General features: G+C 39.1%; 4 protein-coding genes and 1 long non-coding RNA gene across 7 annotated transcripts; 1 reads left to right on the forward strand and 4 right to left on the reverse strand.

Annotated features, from left to right (window-relative positions):
* Positions 1 to 2,799: 2,799 nt before the first annotated feature.
* LOC121765276 (protein NLP6-like) lies at positions 2,800 to 6,911 on the forward strand. Of its 2 annotated transcripts, XM_042161363.1 has the most exons (7): positions 2,800 to 3,638; positions 3,722 to 3,772; positions 3,837 to 5,024; positions 5,097 to 5,162; positions 5,263 to 5,377; positions 5,456 to 6,199; positions 6,289 to 6,911. In XM_042161363.1, exons 1-7 carry the CDS (start codon positions 2,997 to 2,999, stop codon positions 6,729 to 6,731), a joined length of 3,249 nt encoding a protein of 1,082 aa, XP_042017297.1. In that variant the 5' UTR covers positions 2,800 to 2,996; the 3' UTR covers positions 6,732 to 6,911. The 2 variants fall into 2 exon arrangements, with proteins under 2 accessions (XP_042017297.1, XP_042017296.1); XM_042161362.1 differs by having other exon boundaries at positions 5,263 to 6,199.
* LOC121765279 lies at positions 6,045 to 7,097 on the reverse strand. The gene is made up of 3 exons (XR_006042807.1): positions 6,960 to 7,097; positions 6,287 to 6,393; positions 6,045 to 6,171 (listed from the first exon to the last, which is right to left on the reverse strand). It is a non-coding gene; the product is annotated as an uncharacterized LOC121765279 (long non-coding RNA).
* A 60-nt stretch (positions 7,098 to 7,157) lies between these two features.
* Positions 7,158 to 8,793, reverse strand: LOC121765277. Its single transcript, XM_042161364.1, has 2 exons — positions 8,553 to 8,793; positions 7,158 to 7,857 (listed from the first exon to the last, which is right to left on the reverse strand). The coding sequence occupies exon 2, from the start codon at positions 7,853 to 7,855 to the stop codon at positions 7,454 to 7,456; it is 402 nt and encodes a 133-aa protein (XP_042017298.1). The 5' UTR covers positions 7,856 to 7,857; positions 8,553 to 8,793; the 3' UTR covers positions 7,158 to 7,453.
* A 7,765-nt stretch (positions 8,794 to 16,558) lies between these two features.
* LOC121765540 lies at positions 16,559 to 18,768 on the reverse strand. The gene is made up of 2 exons (XM_042161730.1): positions 17,984 to 18,768; positions 16,559 to 17,726 (listed from the first exon to the last, which is right to left on the reverse strand). Exons 1-2 carry the CDS (start codon positions 18,610 to 18,612, stop codon positions 16,988 to 16,990), a joined length of 1,368 nt encoding a protein of 455 aa, XP_042017664.1. The 5' UTR covers positions 18,613 to 18,768; the 3' UTR covers positions 16,559 to 16,987.
* A 3,380-nt stretch (positions 18,769 to 22,148) lies between these two features.
* Positions 22,149 to 25,861, reverse strand: LOC121765719 (auxin-responsive protein IAA9-like). Of its 2 annotated transcripts, none has more exons than XM_042161930.1 (7): positions 25,673 to 25,861; positions 24,637 to 25,088; positions 24,393 to 24,559; positions 23,995 to 24,221; positions 23,762 to 23,903; positions 22,946 to 23,007; positions 22,149 to 22,463 (listed from the first exon to the last, which is right to left on the reverse strand). In XM_042161930.1, exons 2-7 carry the CDS (start codon positions 25,018 to 25,020, stop codon positions 22,423 to 22,425), a joined length of 1,023 nt encoding a protein of 340 aa, XP_042017864.1. In that variant the 5' UTR covers positions 25,021 to 25,088; positions 25,673 to 25,861; the 3' UTR covers positions 22,149 to 22,422. The 2 variants fall into 2 exon arrangements, with proteins under 2 accessions (XP_042017864.1, XP_042017865.1); XM_042161931.1 differs by having other exon boundaries at positions 24,637 to 25,095.

Raw genomic sequence — 25,861 nt, forward strand, 5'->3', positions numbered from 1 at the left:
TATTAATCCTATTGTATTGCTACTATTTCAGATTTACTCTAATAAATTTTTGTTTGGAGTATTCGAATAAATTAGTAGTATAACATACACTCGTTTGAGATTAATTTTTAATTCACATTTTCTCCAGATATTTACACATTTATTATGCATGACCCACCATTTTTCAATTTTCACACACTATATAGATCATAATTTTAGCATATTTATTTTAAATTATTGATATATACTATACGTTACCACAGAAATACACCAACTTTATGAAAACTTGCAAAAATACAAACCACAATTCAAAACTTTTACTAGGAGTGTCAAACATATCAAGGAAGATATTCGGAGATATTCATACCAAGAGAGAAGATTAGGGAATGAGTGATTGATTCAATCACATAATAGCCTAAAATAGATTGATCACATTTATGGTATTTTCCATAGTTAAGGAAAAGTCATCTCTATATATTGAGGGTTGTAATACATTGTAAATCATTCAATCAATATACAAAGCATCTTCCCTACTCATACTTACAACCTTTTAGCCAATATGATCCACCTCTCTTAATTATCATCTTTAAGATGGTATCAGAGCGGGTCACCGACTGTGGGTAAAATTTAACTGACCCAACAGTATATCTGGGCTAAAACTGAAAAAATGACTGACCCAACAGTATATTTGGGCTTAAAATTTGGGCTAGTGGTCCAACCGATCGGGAAAAAAATTAGGCCAGTTGTCCAATCGATCAGAAAAAAAAGTCCAACACCTCCAAGTTCACCTTGAAGGGTTTGAGGGAGGGTGTTGGCAATTGAAACTAGAAAAATAACATATAACTGCCTCACATCTGTGTTAAAAGAAAACTGAAACTAGTATATAAATCACATGGGCCACTTCTCCTATCACCAATTGGTTTTAGGATGGAACCCATGGATTTCTATCATGGTATCAGAGCAGGACGATTCGGGCTTGAGACTCAGAGCAATCTCATCATAGTCTCGAGTACCTTTCCCGACCTTTTTGAACCCTGCAAAAGCAACCAACATACAGGATGTCAAAATCCGAATCTAATAACTCCCAACTTACCAGCCAACCAATCACCCTTTCTGCAGAACAATTTGCAGAATTTATGAGAATAAGTATGTCTCAAAAATCTCCAAAACAGTCGTTTCAAACTGAACCCCAACCAGAGTCGTTGGGAGATGTACACATACAAACCAAGCTCAACAGGGAAAACTACCCCCTATGGGCGAAATTGATGCAGAGGGCGATCGGGGGAAGGGTCTGATGTCTCACATTTCTGGAGTGTCAGACCCCCCTTCACCAACCGACCCGACCTACTTAAGGTGGATAGATAGAGATCACTGCTACTGCAACTGGATCATCAACAACATCGACGCCAGCCTCGTAAACGAGGTTTCCCAATACGAAACAGCCCAAGATCTCTGGGAAAACTTGGTTGTTACGTACGGAAGCGGCGCCGATCCATTCCAAATCTCAGACCTGCACCGACAAGCATACCGGATGAGAGAAGGAAATTTATCGTTGGAAAATCTATGGCAAAAATTACAGGACATGTGGATATCTATCGACAGCAGAGACCCGAATCCGATGGACACCCCGTCCTCAATCGAGAAATACAACCAGATCATCCAACGACACCGATTGTACCAATTCATATGGGCGCTCGACGACAGATATGACAAGATCAAGCGAGAGATCCTAAATATGGATCTCATCCCAACCGCTAGAAAAGCCTATGGAATAGTCAGACGAGAGGTTGTCGACGAAGAACTCATGAACTCAGAAGCCAAGGATTCCGGAGTAGGGGTCGGACTAGCAACCCTCGACCGAAGCCGTACATATTCCACCCAGAACCAGCCGCCACCATCGAAACCCTACCGACGAGATGAGGACAAAAGCAAGCTTGTGTGTTCTCACTGTGGGGGAAGAAGCACACAAAAGAAACGTGCTTTCACCTCCACGGGTTCCCGGAGTGGTGGGAGGAGATGAAGAAGGCCCGCCAACAAAGGAATGGACACCGAATTAACGGCGGAGGAAGCTGAAGAGCGGCGACAGCCGTGACAATCGGTGGGCGGCATCGGCCCAATTGCGGCGAATGGAGGCGGCGACAGAGACCAATCGGCGACAGAGGAGAAAGCCGCGGCATCGGCGACGGTTGCAAGAGTATGGTCAGAAGGTAATACAACAAGGGGAGACCTCACTGGCGACAGGGAGATGGCGGCGAATGGAGGCGGCGGCAGAAAGTGGTGGCCTTATCAAGTGCCGAGGCAGAGTTCAGGGGAATTAGGAGTGGACTTATGGAAATCATGTGGTTAAGGAGGCTGTTAACAGAAATTGGCTACCCACCTACATGGAAGAGCCAATTATTCTGCGACAATAAAGCAGCGATCAGTATCTCAGAGAATCCGGTCCAACACGATAGAACTAAACATGTGGAAGTCGATCGACACTTCATCAAGGAAAATCTCGAGGCTGCCACCATTGAGTTCTCGTTTGTACGATCCGAAGAACAGCTGGCAGACATCTTGACCAAAGCAGTCCATCCAAAGGCCTTCAAAGAGATTTTGGGCAAGTTGAGTATCGAGGATACTGTTTCTCAACTTGAGGGGGAGTGTCAAACATATCAAGGAAGATATTCAGAGATATTCCTACCAAGAGAGAAGATTAGGGAATGAGTGATTGATTCAATCACATAATAGCCTAAAATAGATTGATCACATTTATTGTATTTTCCATAGTTCAGGAAAAGTCATCTCTATATATTGAGGGCTGTAATACACAATCAATATACAAAGCATCTTCCCTACTCATACTTACAACCTTTTCGCCAATATGATCCACCTTCTCGCGATTATCATCTTTAAGAAGGAGTACTTTATAGTCTGAATTATTGATGTTGCAAAGACACCACCAAAGTTAAATTAAGTCACCTTCGTTGGTAGAATTAATCGCAGCAAAACAATTTCCCTCAATCATTGAGTTTGAGATGGAGGCTGAACGCAGAGGTGTGTTTCCAATCTTAAGCGGGGGAGACGGATGGATTGGCCAGTATTCTTCAATAACAGATTTCAAGCAGAATTTGGGTGAGGAGGCTTTGATTCATGAGGAATATGAAAGAGGATGGGTTTTGTATGAGAAAATGTTAAGCCAATTCAAAAGAATCATATCTCTGTTCAGATTCATTGCATCGCCAAGCAATAGGATGGTGCACTCCAATTATTTGATGCAATTTTGGAGAGTCGTGAAAGTGGAAGGGAGCCATCACTACCTCTCTTGTTCACACCTCCCTTTTTATGTTGGAAGTCTACACAAGGGATTATGTAGGCTGAGGAAGCTATGTATCGATCAGCAGTATGTCGCCGGTGGAGATGACGAGCAGCAGCTTGGAGGTGTGGGACGGGTGTATCGGAACATGCTACCCGAATCCACACCTGATCTGAGACTATACTCCACCCATGAATTTCCGATCCGGGATGAAGCTGCTCGCTGCGGTGTGAGAGCTTACATGGCACTGCCTCTATTTGATTCCCACACATATCAATACTACGGTGTGTTGGAGATCTTTCAAAGATATGATTCTCTTCAAATGATGAATCATTTACCATCTCTGCTGGATGGAGCACTGCAGGTACTTTTAATTATAAGATGATATCTTCTTACTTGCCAACTGAGTTGCGCTTTATTGTCATTTATAACATTTTAATTCATCAGTTCGCAGGATTGAGATCCAATCACAAATCCATTGCTATTACAAAAGAAATGGTAAACATAATAGTGTTCAATTAAAAATGAACTATTTCAGCGACTGTAACCTTAATATATGCAGAGGCAGCCTGGAAGTGAAATATCAGAGGTACTTGAATTGGCAATGGCGACAATCCCGCGAATACATCTGGCACAAGTTTGGATCCCTTGTAACAAGCAATGTGTTAACATCTCCACCAACTTATGCTGCATGGAGATGGTATCCTTCATAGATTCTCAAACTAAGATATTCAATTCGTGGTTTGATATTGATGGTAATATGCTTGATTATCTTGAAGCTTGTGAATTTCACAAGCTTCAAATAGATCTTCACAGTTTCCATTCAACTGTATGTGGTCTCACTATATCTGAAAATTCGATGGCTCACTATGTCCAGCGGGCTAGGATGTCCCATTGTATTACAGTTTCTCATCATAGCAATGACAATAATTTGTACTACGTCATTCAATTTTTTCTTCGACCAAAGTGTACACGCGACGATCATTCTCTAAACTTGCTCTCAAGGATACTGGAGATCAATCTCAAGAGTGTGAGTGTAGTGTTTGTATCTGGAAAATCACTTCTAGAGGAATATGTAAGCCCTGATGCCATTGAATGCGAGTCAATTGATAGTTTCAGTTTGATCAAGTCTTACAAGCAAAACCTTTTGGAGTTAGACATGACAACATATTTGAAGACGGTCGACTCATGTTGCCTAAAACCTTCCTCTGCGGGTACCGACAAAGGATTAGTTTTTTCCTTGCCAGCTGAACAAAGCGTACATGTTGAAAGTTACTCGTTTGTGGTCAAGGAGAAGATGGAAGGTTTAATGGAGAAAATAGCAACAAAATCTTGGAAACACAATAATTGGATAGTCCAATTTTGGGTGCCCAAAATGGAGAATGATAGGTGTTGTCTGAAAACTTCAGATCAACCTTATGCTGTTGGCTGTCTTGCAAAGGGTGTAGCTTCCTTTAGGAAACAATGTATGGAAAATTACTATTTTGTTGACAACGAAGCCAAACAAGATGAACTCGGACCCCCTGGACGTGTCTTCAGATTCAAACATCTTGAAATAAGCCCTGATCTCTCCTACTACACTAGAGAAGAATTTCCAATAAGAAACTTTGCTATGCTTTCTTTCAATCGTGGATACTTGGCTTTACCCGTATTTGAGAATGAAGGTATAGGAAATCACAAGATTGTGGGTGTGCTGGAGTTCCTAGGATTTTATCATTCTGACCTTCCCGTCATCAGAAAGCTAATGGAGGTACCATCTCTTGCGATTTTTGACTTGTTATATACTAAAATTGTTGTGAAAACAATGTATCTGTCAACGCAGGCAACCAAACTATGCTCGACTCACATAGACTACCACTCGGGATTCTTAGCAAATGAACCTGTCAATGTATGCTTTAATATAATTTTAGCTTTGCAATTTGCAAATCTGTCAGCAACATGCTTGTATGCATGTCTTTATTCAAGTTAATTTGTTTTATTTGAATCAGATTTTCAATGGCGGGGAAAAAGCTTTGAGAGAAGTCCGTAATATCCTTTTCCTAACCCGCTGCGTCATTCCCCAACTCTATATGGCAAACGTTTGGGTCCCTACGGGAGATTGTGGTAGTACTACTAATAGTAATAGGAGTTGCATGGAGCTGACATTGTCTTCTAATTATTACATGAAATCTATGGTTACAGAGCCAGTTCACCGGATTCATGTTCGAGCCAGAAAAGGTCATCGGATTCATGTTCAAGCCAGAAAAGGAATGATTGGGATGGTATTGGCATCAGAAAACAAATCATGTTTTTGTCCAAATTTAAGTGAATTTAGCATAGTTGACCACACCATGTCACACTATGACATGAGGGATCGACGTGAAGTTTGTTTTGCAATTTGTTTGCAAAGTTCAGATAGCGGTAATCTTGTTTATGTTATGGAGTTCTTTCTCTACCAAGGTCCTGCAACACATATGTATGTTGGGTCCTTCTTGAGCCTTCTATTGCCAATACTAAAGCATGGATTAAGATCATTTAAGCTGGCATGTGGAAAGCAACTTGGAGAAGAACTGGTGGTTGAAGTTATTGAATTTTCTGATGCAAACAAACTTGATTCCTCTGAATTAGAGCCTGCGTGTGTGTATCCAGTCATATTTAAAAGTGTGCAGTATAATCAAAAGGGGTGCCATCACACTGAAGTACAACAACCGAATGAGTATCATCATATCGAAGAAGAACAACACGCAGAAGAATGCAATGAAGAACAACAACAAAATGTGTACCACCATGCCGAAGAAGAACAACTCGCCAAAGAATGCCCCGTTGATAACTCACATTTCAGTACACGAGAAAGAGAGAAGAGAAAATCCTCCCTCAATCTTAGCGCTGAGGTTCTCGAATCACATTTTGGGAAGAAGCTAAAAGATGTTGCAAAAGAGCTCGGTGGTGAGTATACATAAACTATGGTTCAATCTTCTCTGAAACTAAATGTATATTATCTACTGACACGAATGAGAATTAACTTGTTCTTACAGTTGGAAGGTCAACAATAAAGCGCGCGTGCAGGGAACATGGCATTTGGAGGTGGCCAAATAGGATAGAACACAAGACAAATCGTTCCCTTTGTGAAGAAGAAAGTGCTGCAGATTCAGAGCAAGACATGTTGCCATCAATCGACAATCTTCATACAGTAGATAATATGACACAAATAAACACAGGAAGTGCAGACAAGGTGATTATAAAGGTGAAGTATAAAGAAGATTCAATAAAATTTGAGTCATCTCTATCATTATTAGGATTGGCAAAGCTTAGTGAAGAAGTGACGATGAGTCTAAATCTGGAGATGGGTACTTTCAAGTTGAAATACATGGATGAAGACGGAGATGAGATTTATATAACCAGAGATGTTGATTTGAAACTCTGTCCAAAGACTCGAACGAAAAAAGGCGAGACACTCATCCAACTGTTGGTTCGATGACAATACTAGCTCCACTTTTTTCTTTCAGTTCATTTATGAACAAAAGTCTTTGCAAGTTTCTAGACTGATTTGGCTTACACATTCTGCTCTGTCAAAACTTTGTTTGTATCTTTCTCTTCATAGGATCTACTCTATTACTTGAACAGATCTTGAATTAGTTCATTAACAATTATCTTTATACATATGTGTGTCAGTTTCTAATTTAAACAATTACAGTCTGCTAACTACCTGAACATCAAGAGCCTTCTGGATCTGACTTGCCAAACAGTTGCTGACATGATTAAGGGAAAGACTCCGGAGGAGATCAGGAAGACGTTCAATATCAAGAATGATTTCACTCCCGAAGAGGAAGAAGTTATGTAAGAGCTCATCGAAGCATCATAACAAAAACGTTCAAAATGGAAGTTCTTCAACAACATATGCAACTAACTGACAAAGCAATCATGAATTTCAAGAAGATACTGAACAAGAAGGAATCCAGTTTTTAATAACATGAAATGAAAGGGCGGGAGCTGTTAGCTACTAGTTCAACGCCTTTTTCGCATATGACATAACAATTCATCAGCATCTCAGTTTTAGCAGAGGCCGAAGAGGAAACAAATATCTAAAAAGCACGACCTAAGAGCTCAACAAGGCATCATTAACAAAGCATCAAGGTGAAACCGAACAAGAAGGAATCCAGCTTTTAATACCATGAATCGAAAGGGCTAATAAGCTTTTAGCTACTCGTTCAACGCCTTCTTAGCAGCATCCTCTTCTGCTTTCATCTTCTTCTCCCACCTTCTCTTCTTGTAATCATCCAACATCTTGGGCATCTCTTCCATCAGTCGAGCAGTATTGGCTCGCTTCTCAGCAGCCAACCTATCAACCTTGTGCCCTTTCCTCTTCGTCTTCATCTCCTTCCTTTCCGGATCAAATTCCCAATCACCTCCAGCAAGGAGGACCTCTTTGCGGATCCGAGCTCGGCGGCGTGCACTGATAGCTAGAGGCTTCCAAGCACCAAGCTCCCAGTAACCCCACACACCCTTTGACAGCTCATCTCTGTAGTTTGTCAACTTCTCTCTCCATGGGAACTGGTATTCTCCAACTGCTTTTGCAACAGATTTTACTGCTTTCCCAGCCATTCCTGAAACCATAGTAGTCGCAAATTTGTACAAAATGTGAGTGGTTCGTGGTGTGGCATCATCAGACATTTTGACAAACAGCTATCATTACAATAAAGCATTTCAATCATGATTAAGAAACTTCAATCATAATGCAGCTACATGAAGCATTTCTGGCAATTTAAATTAACGCTATATATATATATATATATATATATATATATATATATATATATATATATATATATATATATATATTCAATTTGACATTTTAACAAATATCTTAGCGTGAGCATTCGGGTTTCAGTTCGGTTTTTTCCCAAACCGAACCGAACCCAAAAAACCGAATTTAGGCTAAAATTGAAACCGAACCGAAAACCGAACTAAATCGAAAAAAACGAAATTATACGAAAAACCGAAAACAGGAGAAAAAAAAAGCATACAAAATTACAACTTTTAAAGCAATATAAACTCACGATTAAACCGAAAAACAGGAAAAAATCATACAAATTTACAACAAAAAGCAATACAAACTCATGATTAAACTGAAATCTAACTAAATTTTGGTGTCTATTTGGAGAAACTAAATCCATATAGAATTGGTTATTTTAAATGATGGATAGGGAGCTGGAACTGCATCTGTGTCAAAGTAGAGAGAGAGAGAGAGAGGCAGATTGGTCACAAAATTGTGCAATTGAAGGTTTGGGTAGTGTTTTACCTGGAGCTGGAGCCGTGAAGACGTAGGCGTGAAGTTGTGGGGGGCGACGGCGTGAAGCGTGAGGACTGAGGGGCGACGGGCGGGGAGCTCTCTCTCTCTGACGGCGTGGAGGGGCGTCAGGCCGGAGCTGGCCGCTGGAGGGGTGACGACTTGGTGATGGAGAGGTAGAGAGATTTGGGGTTTGAGAGAAAGAGGAGGCGGAGTTTCACAGAAACACAAACACGATTGTTGATTTGTTAGTTTTAGGGTTTTATTTTTAAGTATATTTAAATACTCCTAGTATATATATATATATATATATATTAAAATACAATTTGGTTATTCGTTTTTTTCGTCCGAACAGAAAAACTGAAATTTTCAAAATTCTAAACCAAATCGAACCAAAAAAATTAAACAAACCGAACCGAATTTTAAATTTTCGGTTTGAATCGGTTCGGATATTTAGTTTTCGGGTTTTTTGCTTACCCCTAATCTTATAGCACCTGCAACAGTGGACGGACGACGTCCATCCGTCCGTGCCGCTGCGCTCGCGCCGCTGGCACGGCGCTGCTCGATGCATCGAGCACGTCCGTGCCAGCGAGCAGCTGACGTGGCGCGTAGCGATTGGGCAACGGCATAGCCGTTGCCTTTGAAAAAAAAAATTTAATTACAAATCGGCTTTTAATTAAAAAAAATCGATTAAAAATAAAAAATATATATTTTTCCACTTCCCAAAAAAAATATATCTGTTTTTTATCACTTTTTATTTTTATTTTTATTTTTCCCCCCAAAATACACATTTTCATCTATAAATACCCTCACTTTCACACCCAAAAATTCACACCACACTACACAATTTTCATCTTCATCCTCATATATTCATTCTCATCTTCATTCTCTCATATCCATTCTCAATCTTTCTTCCACTCCTACAACATAACAATGTCCGGCCAAGGCAATAACCCCCCGGGCTCCCACGGTTGGAACCCCGAATGGTTCTCTTCACAACCGTTTCCTAGTCCGGAAACGGAATATTCGGCTCCTCCGCAAACCCAAAGTTCGGGCGTTCCGGGTGGCTACCGGCCATACCCAATCGACTACCAAGATGCCCCTGAAGGGCAATACGGGTGGACACCCGAGCCTAGGCCGACCGCCCCCTCCTAAACTTCGACTCCTCCTACTCGCGGTGTCCGCACACCGTACACTCCGGCGGAGATGGATAAATTGTTCGCGGCGTACTTGGAAATCTCCGAAGATCCGGTGGTTGGCACGAACCAATCCGACGATCACTTTTGGTGGCGCATCGCTCGCCAGTACAATGAAAACCAGCTGTCGGGAACAATCGAGCGCAACGAGAGTATGGTGCGCAACGCCATCTACCGAGCCAACGAAGAAATTGGCAAGTTCAATGGCTATTTCCTCCAGGAAGAGCGGTCGGAGGGGAGCAGCCGGAGCGAGGTCGACATCATCACTGCCGCAATGAGCACCTACCAATCCATGAACTACAAGCCGTTCAAGTACCTCAACGTTTGGCAGGAGACGCGGACGCACCCGAAGTATAGGGGAGGCATAACATTCTTCTCTAGTGGTTCCTCCAAACGGTCAAGGTCGGTATCCCTATCCGACGCCGGCTCCGAAGAAGTAGCTAGCCAACTCGCCGGAGCTAACTTAGGTAGCCCCGAAGCCGGCCCGAGCGGTTCCCAACGCCGACCGCAAGGAAAGAAGAAGGCGGCGGCCAACCGCCGTCGCGCCGCGGCTGCAATCGCCAATGCTCCCTAACCCGCTCTCGTTCCCGTTCCATATGCGCCACCTCCACCCCCCACCAACTCGTTGTGGACCCTCTTGGCCCAACTCAATATGGCAGATAGGTCAACTATGACCCTCTCGCAACTTCGATCGCATGAGGCCATGATATTGGGCCTCCAAAGACAATTGGGGGTAGTGTCGCCGGATGAGTAGTCTTCCACGGGGGTATTTTTAGCTTTTAATTTTGTAATTTTTAATTATTAGGAGTTTAATTATGTAATTTTTAATTTTTAGGATTTTAATTATGTACTTTTTATTTTTAGGATTTTAATTATGTCGTTTTTATTTTATTTGTCATTTGTAATATTATTTAGGTTTTTTTTAATGAATTTTAATATTATGGAAATGTTTTTGTTTAATTGAATTTTAAATTGAATTGTGCTCGTCCTTGCGGAAGAGCACAGCTGTGGGTGTTGTGCTCTTGCCAGAGAGCAGGCAGAAAAAGTGGGGTCGGGCCCACAACCGTACTCGCTGACAAGAGCACGGTTGTGGGTGCTCTTAGGGGCATATCTTCACAATCAACCATTTCAAAAACTTCAATCATAATGCAGCAACATCAACCATTTATGTCTTCTAATTAACGCTATATATATGTATGATACGATTCAATTTGACATTTTGACAAACAGCTTAGCTGCATATATTCTCAATCAAGCATTTCAACCACGACGAGGAGCAGCATGAAGCATTCGTGGCACTTCTAATTAACGCAATATATATGAAACACTTCTATTTGCGTTCAATTATAACTATTTCCCCTCCGATTTACATTTAAAAAAGATTCAATATCGGCAACAATATGAAGCATTTTAATCGTACATCAAATTTCAATTAACCGGATTCACCACAAAACAATAAGAAAAATGAAAGATTAGCTGAAGATTAGACCTTCGTTGGAGTTTAAGAATCGCGAAATTACAGCCGAGGAAGATGGAGATTTGCAGCGGCTCTGCAAAGTCTCAAAACCCCAGGTTATGTAGTATTAAAATATATTATTGATTTCATTTTTAAAGCAATAATTTAGGATCATTGTTTTGAGACGTGAATAATTTTGCATAATTTTTGTACTTTATTTATTAATTGGGCTAAATATGTAGTTCATTATAGAATTTAAAAATACTAAGAGTAGTATTCATTCGGTTATAAACTAACACTTCAAATATAGAACTGTTAACTAATTATAAGAATATGAACAAGAATATTAAATTTATTACTCCTTTAATGACTTAATCTCATTACATTTGATAAATTTTATTTTTGAAATAAGATTTTGCACAAATATCTCATATTTATAGACATTCATTTCGTATTCTACAATTCTCTCCTAGATTATTTAATATTTAATATTTAAATTTTTTTCCATAAAAATCTAGATATTTTATTATATTCTAGTAATTCTACTAAAATATCTAGATATTTTTGTAATAGAATTATCTAGATATGATGCAAATATCTAGATATTATAGAATTCTCTAGAATTAAATAGGATCCGTCCAGGAATAGGAGTCTCGTTTTTCCTTTTTGGTCCGTCCACGAATAGGAGTCCCGGTTCATAATTACCATAAATGGTAAAGAGACCCCGCATTCCACTAACTCATTCCACTCACATATCATTTAAAACTAATATATACAAGTGGGACCCATATTCCACTAACTTTCTTTCACTCACTTTTTTTAACATTTCTTAAAACTCACGCCGGATAGAAATGGGACTCCTATTCTTGGACGGAGGGAGTATCTACTTAATTTTAGAGAATTCTATAACGTTAGATATTTGCATCATATCTAGATAATTCTATTACAAAAATCAAGTTTATTTATTTTAATTTCAACACATTCCCACCTCAATTTCCACTTTTGCAACTGCAGATATTAAGGCATTTTCAATAGATTGCTCTTGTTTTTGCAACATATTAATTCAAATTTAGTTCAAACCATAGTTATTAATTCAAATTTAGTTAAAAACATATTTAACTTTGCACCAAAGAAAAGTACAAATATGCACGCAGGTCAATTGATACTATATGATTAGTTATTAGAGAAATTTCCAAATAAATCTCAATGTTGACGGTAAGTACCACTCAAAATCTCAGTTTTATCAATATTAACAACTATGCGACTTATATGAGTAACGACACACCTAAATCGCACCAATTATTGAATGGAAAACGAATGTTTTAGCACTAATTATTAATCAGGAAACCATACTCCTTCACATGGGAGTTGATGGCGGTGGAGTTGATGACGTGGAATCGGCGATGAGATTCTCCTCGTCATGAGTTGTTGATTTGATCAGATGGCTCTCGACTTTGTCGGATATTTCTATGTAAGACTTGGTCCGAAGAGTTCCTTGTATTCATCCTTCACATTTGGCTTTGTGGTTAAGCTATTTCCATACTCTTCTTTTCGATTTGAACCTAAAAAAACCATACATTTCAAAGTTCTAAATACATACATACATACTCCATTTAAAACATAAATTACGGACTACAAGAATGAATTAGTATAGTACTTATCAATTTCAGAATAAATTTGGAACGATAAAGAGTTCGACAAGCATAAAATATGATAAATTGTTTGTTATTTATTTAAAAAGCATTCATATAATTAGTTAAAGATATGTAGACATCTAATTATAGCATAAACCATAAAACTCTTAAAAAGTAAACATATTAAGCTAGTTGTTAGAAAAAAAATACGATGAACTTATTGAATAAGTAAAGGACTAACCGTTATTTGCGAATGGTATTTTGAGCTTACAACATATGATCTTTCTCAACTTAATCCGACAAATGATCCTAACAAATTAATGGATAAGAAAATTTATTTTCCAAAAGAAGAAGCCCAGTTTATAGTTTTCTTGGTTTAGTTAGAGTTTATAAGAAAGAGAGACGTGAAGTATTTATGAACGAGGAATTAGTTGGCAACTACAATACTACACCCACAATTATAGTCTTTACATGTTTTGTGTGTATTTCTTCCTCGTTAACATTGTGTACATGTAAGATATAGAGAAGCTTCGGTAACATTATAACGATTTGAATTAAAAATTTGAAGATATATTTTGAGCCAAAAATCAAGGAAATATTTAGAAGAATCAAATCAAAAAATACTTATTAGTATATTTTTATGTGTAGTTTTCATAGGTTGTTTGATAATTAGAATAATGATCCAATAGAACATGCAGAGCCTCCGGGCGCGAGGTGGAATCGCGATCCTAGTGTAGGATTGCTATGGGAGGCCCGTTGCGATTACCGCCAACTATAGATCAAAAAGTTGTACCGCTTTACTTATTCAAGGTTGTTTCACGGTGTGAGGCTCGTCGCGGGCCATCAAAAAAATATTTTTTCCTATTAGTTGGGTAAAACTTCGATGACATTTATATCCTACCGTGAACACCAATGTCATTAACTAATCTAGCTCCTTGAGATAAATTTAGGAATTTAGATTGCGATGTTATTCAGTAATTTTGGAAAAAAAAAATTAAGTAATTTAGGAAGTTATATTATGTAATTTGTGACTTTGACTTATGTAATATGGGAATTTAAATTATGAAAATTTTCGTCATTTTATTTTGAGTTTATGATTATCATGTGTTTAGATGTGACGGCTTACATTGTTGGAAGATATGACAACCCAAAAATAGAGTTGCAATATCTTTTTCTCCATCTTTTTACTAGCAAAAATATTCCGATGTTTTATAAGTAGTAAAAAATATTTTGATATTTATAGTACTTTATCTAAAGAAATCTTAAAGTGTGCTAATTTTAATAAACAGACAAAATAATAAAAAAAAACTGTTTAAATCTTAATTTCTAGTATAAATCTAGAAAAATTAACAAAAGCGTGAAAATAAGCTAAAATGCCAAGGTGAGAGAAACACCAAAAGAGTATGAGGAATCATAAGCCTTGTGTGTTACCTTTAGGGTATGACCATAGAACCAAATACTTCCATCATCCCATTTTAGGCTTCTCATTTAAGTATGATACAAATTTTGAAATATATAAAGAAAAGTTGGTGATAAAGATAGTGTAATGTGAATCCTATTTTTATATACTGTGTTAGTTTTATAATAAAATGTGAGTGAAAAAAGGTTAGTGGAATGTACGCGTATTAACATTTATAGAATATTTCAATCGGAATTTCTAAAGTGAGATATCCAAAAATAATAAACCAGGACTTCTAAAGTGGGACGAAGGAAGTACTCATCAACTGTCTTCTTGTGTACGTGAATCGCGGTATATGTTACAGGCGACCCCATAAATATTTGGCCACGTAGATGATTATATGCTACGTGCATTCAGTTTAATTTGATTATATAAATAAAATCTACAAAATCTCAAAATTTATGTATTTAGATTTTGTAAATTAATAGGCAATGGTCATGAATTTTGACGCAGATTGCCTAACAAATTGATAAAATAGTTTGGTAAAAAGAGTTTTAAAAAAATAAGAAAGGAAATAAAAAAAAGGTTGAAAAGTAAAGTAAATAAGAAAAGAAAAAGAGCAGCCGAAACCCTAATCTTCACTCCGATAACCACCCTAACCGTTTGTTAATTCTTTCGCCCTCTTTTCTCTTCAATCGTTATATATTGTTCCTCTCACACATTCACGCATTTGGTTTTCACTTTGAAAATTCCAAACTTCTTAATTCTTATATGCCTATTTGATTCGAAATATTGAAACTTTTAAGCATTTTTGTACATTTAATACATCTTAATTTTTCTTAAAAAAGAATTTTAAAAATATGAATCTGGACTGAATTGAAAATCCGTGTCCACTGGGCTTTGTTAAGCCCAATCATAAAAAGACATGGAGTTGATGTCACATAAAGCAACCAAATTTTATGGACTTAAAACTAGCTGGAATTTTTTTCTGAAATGTGTTCGAAGATAGTATAGCAAACGATTAGATTTACAAAAATATTTGAAAAATAAAAAAAATGCACAAGCCATTTTTGGAAAAAAAATGTTTAGGATAAATTATTGCAATGCATGCTTGAATTTTTTTCGGTTGAGTAGATTTATCAAACAACTACTTGGCTACTCCTATTTAAGTTTCGAACATATAAACATAGTACTATCATTCGAATAGGCTACGCGTTATATTTTTCAGTATCAGTTCCTAAAATAACATAAAAATATAGGTGTGGTTCAATTTTCTAAATAAAATAATATCAAGATATAATTTATGATTAATTTATGAAATTAATTTAGTTGGAGGGATAGACTATGTCTGATTATCATGATTATTCATTTAAGATTGAGGGGTGAGATTCATTCTCATGGCCCAAACATACTACTGTACATATTTAATCACGAGATATAATTTGGCACACCGAATAACCTTGTAGTGTTATCATTGTACAAGAATTCTATTTTCCTCCGATCCTACAAATGGCATTCCGCATTCAACAACAATTTGAATAAGAATGTCACTTTGCATCAGTCATCAGACAGAAAAAAACAACGTAATTCTGTTTTGTAAATGATTCAAGTAAAGCAAGGACAACACGATAGTTGACAGATAAGTATGGATTTAATAATTGTTTAAAGCATTACAGCTATCTTCCATTTGGGATTAAAAGATTCTAATAGTATATTCATTATTTGCATTGTTAAAAGGTCTCAGTTTTCAAAAATATGCACGCCATTCTATCATCGTGTCTAACACGGGATAACATAGGATACTACCACTGTTCCTTATATAATTATATTGTAAGATTCCAGATTTGCTCTCATAAATTTTTGTTTGTTGTATTCAAAGATATTAATATACACACTCGTTTGAGACCAATTTTTTGTTTACATTTACTCCAGATATTTACAAATTTGTTATGCATGACCCACCATTTTTCACTTTCACACACTATACCTAATAAAAATTTTGCAGATATTTATAAATTTATTATGCATGACCCACCATTTTTCACTTTCAACACACTAAACCTAATAATACGGGCATTCTTCTCCACTTGCAATATAAGTTGCTTAATACAGTATATCTACTATGTAAACATGTGTACTTTGTCTCTATAGACTCACATCATCATCAGTAATTTAATTTTAATCGGAGAATACAAAAAAAAAAAAAGAATCCAAAGCTCAGGAATAGTGGAGTACTTTAGTCACAAAACGCTTGACATTTAAAATTAGTAAAAAGTTACAATCTGGAGTAGTATATCATAATTTTAGCAAATTTATTATAAACCATTCATATCTACGATACAATAGAAATACACCAACTTTATGAAAACTTGCAAAAATACAATGTTTTGCCTGATTTCCATCGAATTGAAATCTTGCAAATCCCAAGTTGAGTAAAACCAACTCAAATGTTTTTCACAATACAGACCCATAAACTCATCTACCAAAAACTCATAGCCAAATAGACCCACAACAAATGAAAATCTACAATCAAGATTCATCAAAGATGAACATCATAAACCTAACTAAAACTAACAAAACATTGTATGATGAGTTATCATACAATTTGAAGAAACAACACCAACAAGAATGGTAAAAATTATGAAAAAAAAAGCCTCACACTAAACAAAAAAACACAGCGGGCCTTCCTTTCCTTACCTCCCCTTTCTATACATTTCTCCTACTCTTCTTGGTTAGTCCTAAACAAATTCCACCATAACCAGTCAAAACAGCATATCTTGCGGCGGCGGAGGGCACAGCTCCTTCCGCAGCTTCTGAGAGAAAAGCCTGCAAGCATCCATGCTCAAGTCCAACGCCGCCGACAGCGCCACAAACGCCGCCGCATCCTCCGTGCAGCTCACTTGCTGCACCCCCACCTCCACCAGCGGAGGCGCCCCCGCCTTCTTCCCGCTTCCCCCCTCCCCTTCCACGGTGGCTGACATCACAAACCCTCGGTACATACAGTACGGCCACAGCCCGTAACCGAAGTCGCTGCTGCTCCGGGGGCTGCAGCTGGGTGACGTCGCGGTGCTTTTCGGCGTCGAGGCATTGGAACCGTTTCCGTTCAAATCTATCACGAATTTCCCTCCCTTGCTGCAGCTGAGGTTGGACTCGGCTAGGACGATGCCCGAGGAGGCCGAGTCGGGAATCAGCTCGAACCGGTAGCCGAGCCCGTCGGCGGAGCCTCGCTCACGCCACGCCTCGAGGCGGCCCCACGGCTTCAGCGTCCCGTCCCCTGGGCGTAGGATGAGCCAGCAGCCAGGGTTGGAGCGGCTCACGCGGTCTGAACCGGGGGAGGCGACGAAAGGGGTCACCATCGAGGCGACTGCTACCGGTGAACCGGATAGATCGTGGACGGTGATGGACCATCCTTTTCTTTCTTTACCAGGCCTTTCTCTTTCACTGCCGAACGAACTCAACCAACCTCTTGCACCACTACAACTAGCCTCCAACGGCAATGACCTATCAATCAACGCCATAATCTACTGTTAATTTAATCATATATTCATTCTAAAATCATATCGAATTAGGGATTTCTAGAGATGAATGCGTGAATTGGGGGATTTTCTACAGGCAAAGGCGGAAATCTAACTATTTGAATATCAGAAACAACTTTTTCATAACCCTAGATTTGAAATTATTCAATTCAATCACAGAATTTCGATAATTAGGGCAGAGAAAAGTTAAATTCGAATGATATTCGCGAACAAATTATTCACCTGCAGCGTTGATTCCGGTCAGCTGCGCGTAAACTGAACTTGCAGGTGAAGACCGGCTGCCGAGTATTGCCGCGAATTTGGAAAACCTGAGGGCTGCATTCTGGAGATCCGTCGAACTGGAACACGAATCTCGGATCGGGCTCGGCCCGAACGTCGAGGTGAAACTGCGCAGCCTTCTTCGTCTCCTTCCCCATACTAATCCATCCGTTGTGGAAGACCGCCGCCTTAGATTCCGCCGCTACCAAATCCAGCGGCACGGAGATTGTCCCCAACAACCGCCCGGAGCTGAGTCCGCACGTGGCGCCGCCGCGGCCGGAGTAGACCGAGATTTTGAGCTGCGGCGTCTTCGAGGTGGAGAAGAGAGAGGATTTGCCGGTAAGCCTGTCGAGATCTGCTTTCGTGAGATGGAATGTGGCCACCGGAGCCTGAGAGGTGGCGTCGGGGAAGGTGCTGTTCTCCGGCGGAATGTAGGAGACGACGGCGGTCTGGACGGGGAGGTTTTTGAGCTTGATTTTGCAGAAACACGGCGAGGAGGAGGGGTGGACGGCGGCGCGAGCAGGCTTGGCAGCGACGGGGAACTTGAGCGCCAAATGCCCCACCGTCAATCTGACGAAAGGGCAGGGATCCATGGATCCAGCTGATGCGAATGTGTGTGGAATTAGTTGATTCAAGGAGGAGGAGCTAGGGCAATGGCGGCAGAGGAGGAAGAAGTGTTTGTAGCTGTCTTCTTCATCGCTAGGGATTTTGCTAACCTAAGATGTGGGGTTGGAGGTATGGATGACAGCTGTTGACAGCCTTGATTTCATCAATTTTTGGCAGTGGGAGAGAGGTTGACGGACCGTGAATTTACGAATCTACCCCTTATCCGCTTATTTAACGGTTTTGCCCTTGTCATGTTTTGTTGGTATTTTTGTCATTAATTAGAGCTTGAAATTCCATTTAATTAAAATCCAGTTAAGTCTATTCCTTTTTTTTAGGTGAAATTTTTGGAAAAACGTAGATATGAAATGAGTGGAACTAAAAAGGAATTGTTGATAGTGGAATACTAGTGTTTTTCTTCACTTGTAGTAATAACATATCATTAAGATATCAAGGGATCTTCAATTAGATGGCTTAGATTTTTACAATACGATTTGCATTATATTATTAAAAGTGTTGCATTACATGGGTGAATTTGTCCAGTAAAAAAAATCTGTCAAATTATATATATGGAAATTCCTATAATTAAGGCGTCTATTGTAATGAAATAGGTTGGTGTATATAATGTATAACGAGGTTATTGATTAATGGAGATATGAAAACATCATAATAAAATTATTAATTAAGAACTTTATGTCATATCTATTGAAAATTATACAAAATCAATAATTACCTTATTAAGATGTAATTATCTAAAAAAATAGGATTTAAAGATTATTACATTCTTGGACATAAACTAGCGAGCATTGCTGTAACCTTTCATCGAAATATATAAAGAGGGAGATAGAAGAAATTTCATAGAAAAAACGAAAGTTAGAGTTAAACAAAAGGACAAAAGTCAAGACAAATTAATGGTCAATTTCCCTTAATTAGTTGTGAGTTGTGAATTAAAATATTAGTACTACTAGTACCAGCATCCACAAAGGCGGACGTCCGCTTGGAAGAGACGAATACGGACGTCCGCCGCGGACACTGAAGTTCCGTGGCATTCCGACGACGTCCGCCGTTGCGGGTTCTCGGCGGACGTCCCAAATTTTCATTTTTAAAAAAATTCTATATGTACGGCTCGTTGAACTTCATTTCATTCGCACCACTTGTTTTAACGAGTTTCTCTCTCTACGTTTCTTTTATACATCCTGAATGGTTAGTGGTAGTGGTGGTGGTGCGGGAGGTAGTCGTGGAATTTCTGATGACGTACGTTGGCGAATTAGAGAATAGATGCGGCCCGTTACGTCCAGAGAGATAAATCGCGCGATACAAGCGTCCTTGCAGCAGCAGCAGCAGCAGCGGCGGTATCTCGACCCATCCATCGTCGAACTATAGTACCCCGGGACCACATCGCTGCACACCGTTGGTTGTATGAGGACTACTTCGCTCTGGAGCCACGGTTTGGGGAGAACATGTTCCGGCGACGTTTTAGGATGCATTGTCCGCTATTTCTGCGTATCGTGGGCGCTTTAGAGCGTCAATACGAGTATTTCAGGATGAGGGAGGATGCGGTTGGTAAACCCGGCCACACGCCCATACAGAAGTGCACTGCCGCAATCAGGCAGTTGGCATACGGAGGTGCCGCCGACATGTTCGATTAGTACCTCCACATCGGCGAGACGACTGCCCGCGATTGTCTGAAGTATTTTTGTGGGGGCGTTAGGGAGATATTCGGGGATAGGTATCTTCGGAAGCCTACCCCCGACGATTGCCAAGCTCTGATGGATATGCACGGGAGTCAGCACGGGTTTCCGGGAATGTTGGGCAGCATAGATTGTATGCATTGGGAGTGGAAGAACTGCCTCGCCGCCTGGAAAGGGGTGTACACTACCGGTTTCAAGGGCAAGAATCCCACGATGATCCTTGAAGCGGTAGCTGACTACCGACTGTGAATTTGACATGCGTATTTTGGAGTAGCCGGGTCGAACAACAACATCAATGTCCTCCAGTCATCGCCCATTTTCAACGACCAGTCTATGGGTGTTGGTTCGGCCGTCAGTTTCGTCGCCAACGGTAACCAGCACAACATGTGCTATTATTTGGCGGATGAGATATACCCTATGTGGCCCGTCTTTTTGAAGACGATCAAATGCCCCACAGAAGAAAAGAAGGTCTATTTTGCGGGTCGTCAGGAGGCAGCGCAAGGATGTGGAGCGGGCATTTGGTGTGCTCAAAGCTCGATGGGCGGCAGTGAAGGGTCCATCACGGCTGTGGTATATTGACAGCATCGCTGATATCATGTACGCATGTATTATCATGGACAACATGATTGTCGAAGATGAAGGTCCAGCACTGACTGATTGGGTCGATGATGATGTTGATGCTGCCGGTCCAAGCCACGACGTGGCCACCTCCAATGTACGTATGGGGATACTCCATGAAGAGGCCGATAGAGTCTGTGCATTTGCCGACATGCGCCAACGACAAGCCCATATTCGACTCCAGAATGATATTATTGAAGCGATATGGACGCGGAGGGGTCGTCGTTGATATTTAGAATGTAATTTGTTTTGACTTTTTTTTGTTGAAATGTACTTTTTTTAATTTTTTTTATGAAATTATCATTGCACTTTCTACGTCCGTATTCGTGTCGAAATTTTAATTCCGTAAATTGTTTAATGTGCTAAATTTGTGAATTTTTATTACTGTGGATGTCCGCCATTGTGCAGTGAGATATCCTTATAATGTGACAGTGCAGTGGGATGTCCTTATAACGTGACAAAAGATGTCCCACCGTGGATGCTCTAAGGAGCAAATTTGTTGGAAATGTGGCATGGCTTTGGATGCTGCTTGAATATCTCAATTTTCATTTGAACTAAAATGGCTGGCACGTGGAGTCTCAACGTGCTGTGCAGTCAGAACTTATCAGTTTTAAACTTTCTTAGTATTTTATACTGTATTTCTTTTCATTGAATTACAAATATAAGTTCACTATATTATGAAGAATAGGAATATGAAGAAGTCATGGCTAGTACAACTGATGTGGAAACAATCCTGATTAATTAAACCTTAGCTCACATGCGTGATGGGTCCAACTCTAAACTACAATGTTAAAAAATCATTTCCCATTGCCTAATCACTACTAGTATTAGTAATAAATTGCTTAGTTTCGTAAGTGAGTTATATTGAAATTAAGTGGCATTTAGTGGGCTTTCAAGTCCGTTTTCCCTAATTAATTTCCTATTAATAAAACTTTAGCTCTTGACAAATGGTTGAAACCTCACATCATCTCAAAAAATTCAATTACATCAATAACTAACCATAATATACACAAGTTCAAATTACATAAGTACATAACTACACCATTCCGAATTTGAAATACATATCAGTTAATATTTAATCTTATTAGTATTTTTCGATTGAATTGATAAAGGTCACATTGGACTAGTCTTGGCTTTCGAATCTTAGTCTTTCCTTGTAACAAACTTAATATGGAGTCAATTCAATATCGGGATAAGTTAATCTTGAACTAACTAACTAACACCAACAGTTTTTTAATTGCACACATAATTAAGTTCAAAAAGAGATGCAGTTTACACAAGAAAACATCTACATTCTACACCACACAATAAGTAAAGTATCACATCACATTTAATTTTGTAGCAACGCAACATAACAACGAGATAAAGCACCTGCCGACGATCTGCTGTCCAAAAACTAACAATATGTATGGCTCACCGTGCATTGACAACAACCCTACAACGAGTTACAAACTTGTCGAATATCATCACATACTGCTGGACCAGAACAGATCATTGCACGACAAGCATCATTTCTTGCCTTGATCTTGGAGCTGCACATAAGTTCGTCAATGTCATTGAAACATCATGTTTAGCATCAACTAAGTAAAATGCTTCTACTTGTTCAATTACATTACTTAGTTCTTCCACAGGGTTATGTTTTCTTCGACAATCAACACTACGCAAATGAGTAAACCGAATGTGTCCTATAAAAACGAACCTAACTACCAGATCAAACTATTCAACATAAAGACACCCCCAAAGTGAATTTCTCAGAAAATTTCTGACAGACAATTTGGACATACATTAGATATTTAAAAATAATTCGTCAAAGACACTGACGGATATTTAAAATTTCATCACGAGGGACCATCCACTACCGATTTTCATAGTTATACACACTAATTGGCATGAATATCTAGAAATACAACAGGATTTCTGATTGATGGCTAATTGATCTTGAAAACATCGATGAATATGAGAAAAGTAGAACAGAGCAAGATTCTATCAAACTATGAACAAGAAATGAACTCACCTAGCCCAATTGCATCTGAACTCTTCATGATCCTCAGCCTCTTAGATGTGTCAATAAACATCCTGTAAGCAAAGCAGAGTGATGCCATATTACACAAATTAGTAAAAGATACTAGTAAGTATATTTGGAAACATATTTCATGTCATTAATAAGGAAAGCATGAAACTTAAGGCAAAAAAAACCAGAACAGTATCTTAGGTCTAGACAATCTAACAACCAGAATCATGTATTAGGCTTCTCCAATCAATGATCAAGAACAGTATCCATGGTATGACTCCCTAAGCTTCGTTAAGTTCACCACATCACATCACAGGTTTTCACTCTCCTGATGGAAAAACTATCAACGATGTTCAGCTAATCTTACTTAGCTGAACCTACCTGACCGTGGTTGTAGGAAAACCCAGTAATTAAACTCTGCAGTGCTCCAATAAGAAACAAAACGAAAAGGAAAATGCATTTCAGACCTACTTTCTGCAGTATCTTCTATAGCAATTGTACTAAACTAAAGTCCTAATGGTAGTTTATTACCACAACTCTTATTTTTTCTTTAAATGACGTCGGCATTGCAATTTTTATCAATTTATGATTATGACAGCAATGAGTATAAGCAGTAAAAAACATCATAGTGCAAACTTCAGAAATTCATTCAAAATAACTTGCCAACTTCAAATATGCATCTTGTGCAATTAATTTAAAGGTAATCAGTCTTGAAATAATGTTCAGACTATCAAATTATAATCATCAATATATAAGTATTAATCAAACTAGCAGATCAATGCCAATTAAACGAATAGAAACAAGGCCATTGGATCTTACTCCCATGGAACATCACCAACAAGCATCCAATCGCCATCTTTATCCTCGTAAGTTAGAACATATTCAGATCCGTTTAGCAAGTCCTTCATTTTGCTCTCACTCATCATCTCCGCCCCAGGAGCACCATGGGAACCATACTGTCCTGCATCATACAATGGCAGTGACTTTTGCTTCTAGAAAGAACTTAAATCTTTAACTAGTAAAGAATCGACCGATGCAGCAACATAACTCACCTATCCTAAAGCAGCTGAACATCTTCTCCAGAGCAGATGAGAGTCCCTGGTAGGCAGAGTAAGTTCTGAGGTCGACCTTCCTTAGGTAAGGAGCACCATCCATACTCACTTTCACAAAGGATGCACCATTTGGTGCCTTACCATCTACCTCTTCATTGTTCTTTGAGGTAGTTGCCAGAGTATTCTTTCTGAATTGTCTGACAGGTGGCCAGCCAACAACTTGTGCCCTGGCATGAGACAAGTGTAAGATCGCGAAAATGAAATCACAAATTTCATCATCTTAAAGCCAAATTATCCAGTACTTTTCCTAACATCTGTTAGGCATCTAGTGAATAGCTGTGACTTGACACTAAATACCATTAGAGACGAACCATTAATTGCTTATAATTAAGACTTACTTGGTAGCAGGGGCACTAGCATCGTTATTTGTAGCAGCTTTGTAAACTGCTTCTTTCACCTTAGTTTGTTGGGCTGCAGAGACTTCATCCGAGGCTTTGATACTTGGGTTCGAGGAAGGTCTAGGAGAGAGCATAGTATCAACTTCCAAAGCGAGGACATGTTTCCCCTACATGACATGTTTCGGATTTACAATACTAATAAGAGAAAAGAAAAAAAAAGGTCGAATCACGCTTCACCATTTACCTCCGAGGTTCCATTCATAGCATCAGAAAACACTCGTTTATTGCCTGTAACCAGTGCCTTCGAGGGATGAAGAGGAAACAGCAGCTTCTCATCGACTGATGTGGAACTCTCAGGACAACCCTCTGAACCCCTCCCCAGAGACAGGGATCCCGGGGGGCCAAGCCTTAGTTCTGTGGCCTTTAAGTTCAGACCACGGCAACTGTAGTCTTTGGAGCTGGATATAGCCGAGCTATCAACAGATGAACAGTCAGATATCCCCATGTAGTTACGCTCCTTGAGTTCTGATCCATTTTGGCAGACACTTTCTAAGGAGGTTGGAGAAGCCATCAGGGTAATTTTGCTTTGGTACTCGTCCCCACCAACACCGAGAAGAGGTGCAGACATCAAGATTTAGGTTATTGTCCAGTTCTTAACTCAGGTAAGCTATGAAAACCAAACTGCTTAAAGATAATCTGAAAACTTGTAGAACAAAATTGTTTAGGTAGGCATCACACGGATCCAGCAACCAAACTAAATGCAAGCCTTTATCAAAATTAGTTTCATTCAAGCTCAAATGGACACTGCAATTAGGCAACACAAAACCTCAAAATCCTACCCTGGCATAACCTAAGCTCGGATTTACTTAAAATGATAGTAGTATTTTCACAGTCTCATTCTAAAAATTCAATCTATGAAACCGTTAAAGAAAATTTTAGCTCCACAATCATGCCAACACCCTCATGCATAACATAGATTAAGCATGAAACTGAACACTTTAAAGAGATCGAAAAACGAAAGCTGGTAGAGGCTATCTTATCAACTGTTAACAATAAATTTTACTACTAGTTTCACAATTAAACGATTCAAATATATTTAAGAGCTCATTCCATGGAAATGAACTAACCGCAAAAAATAAAAAATCACAACATAGACACGAAATTGGGGAAATTAGCATATTTAGCGACACGCTATAACACAAAATCCAGAAAATTTCTCCAGAAATAGTGGTGTAGTAAGTAGTAACATAGTTCCATAGCTAGCAGAAGATAAAACCCACCAGAAATTCAAGCAGCTCGTATACTCCGTCGCTTCGAAAGGAAGAAATTTACCAGAAAATTAGCGGAAGAGAGGCTCGAAGTTGAGATTTGCAGAAGAAATTGGGAGAAAAACTATGGTTCTTCCATGGTTGATAGAGAGAGAAAAGTTGATTTTGGTGTGGGAGACAGAATTAGACTCTTTGCTTTAA

Source organism: Salvia splendens, chromosome 14 (genome assembly GCF_004379255.2).
Source record: "Salvia splendens isolate huo1 chromosome 14, SspV2, whole genome shotgun sequence".
Taxonomy (NCBI): domain Eukaryota; kingdom Viridiplantae; phylum Streptophyta; class Magnoliopsida; order Lamiales; family Lamiaceae; genus Salvia; species Salvia splendens.

Excerpts from the sequence above, each read along its gene's own strand:
- LOC121765276 (XM_042161362.1), top strand. The coding sequence starts at position 2,997 with ATGGAGGCTGAACGCAGAGGTGTGTTTCCAATCTTAAGCGGGGGAGAC. Across the intron at positions 3,639-3,721 it reads TGCTGGATGGAGCACTGCAG|TTCGCAGGATTGAGATCCAA; the intron begins GTACTTTTAATT and ends TTAATTCATCAG. Across the intron at positions 6,200-6,288 it reads TGTTGCAAAAGAGCTCGGTG|TTGGAAGGTCAACAATAAAG; the intron begins GTGAGTATACAT and ends TTGTTCTTACAG.
- LOC121765277 (XM_042161364.1), bottom strand. The coding sequence starts at position 7,855 with ATGGCTGGGAAAGCAGTAAAATCTGTTGCAAAAGCAGTTGGAGAATAC.
- LOC121765540 (XM_042161730.1), bottom strand. The coding sequence starts at position 18,612 with ATGGATCCCTGCCCTTTCGTCAGATTGACGGTGGGGCATTTGGCGCTC. Across the intron at positions 17,727-17,983 it reads GACCGGAATCAACGCTGCAG|GTCATTGCCGTTGGAGGCTA; the intron begins GTGAATAATTTG and ends GTTGATTGATAG.
- LOC121765719 (XM_042161930.1), bottom strand. The coding sequence starts at position 25,020 with ATGTCTGCACCTCTTCTCGGTGTTGGTGGGGACGAGTACCAAAGCAAA. Across the intron at positions 24,560-24,636 it reads CTATGAATGGAACCTCGGAG|GGGAAACATGTCCTCGCTTT; the intron begins GTAAATGGTGAA and ends CATGTCATGTAG. Across the intron at positions 23,904-23,994 it reads GTTCAGCTGCTTTAGGATAG|GACAGTATGGTTCCCATGGT; the intron begins GTGAGTTATGTT and ends TGTATGATGCAG.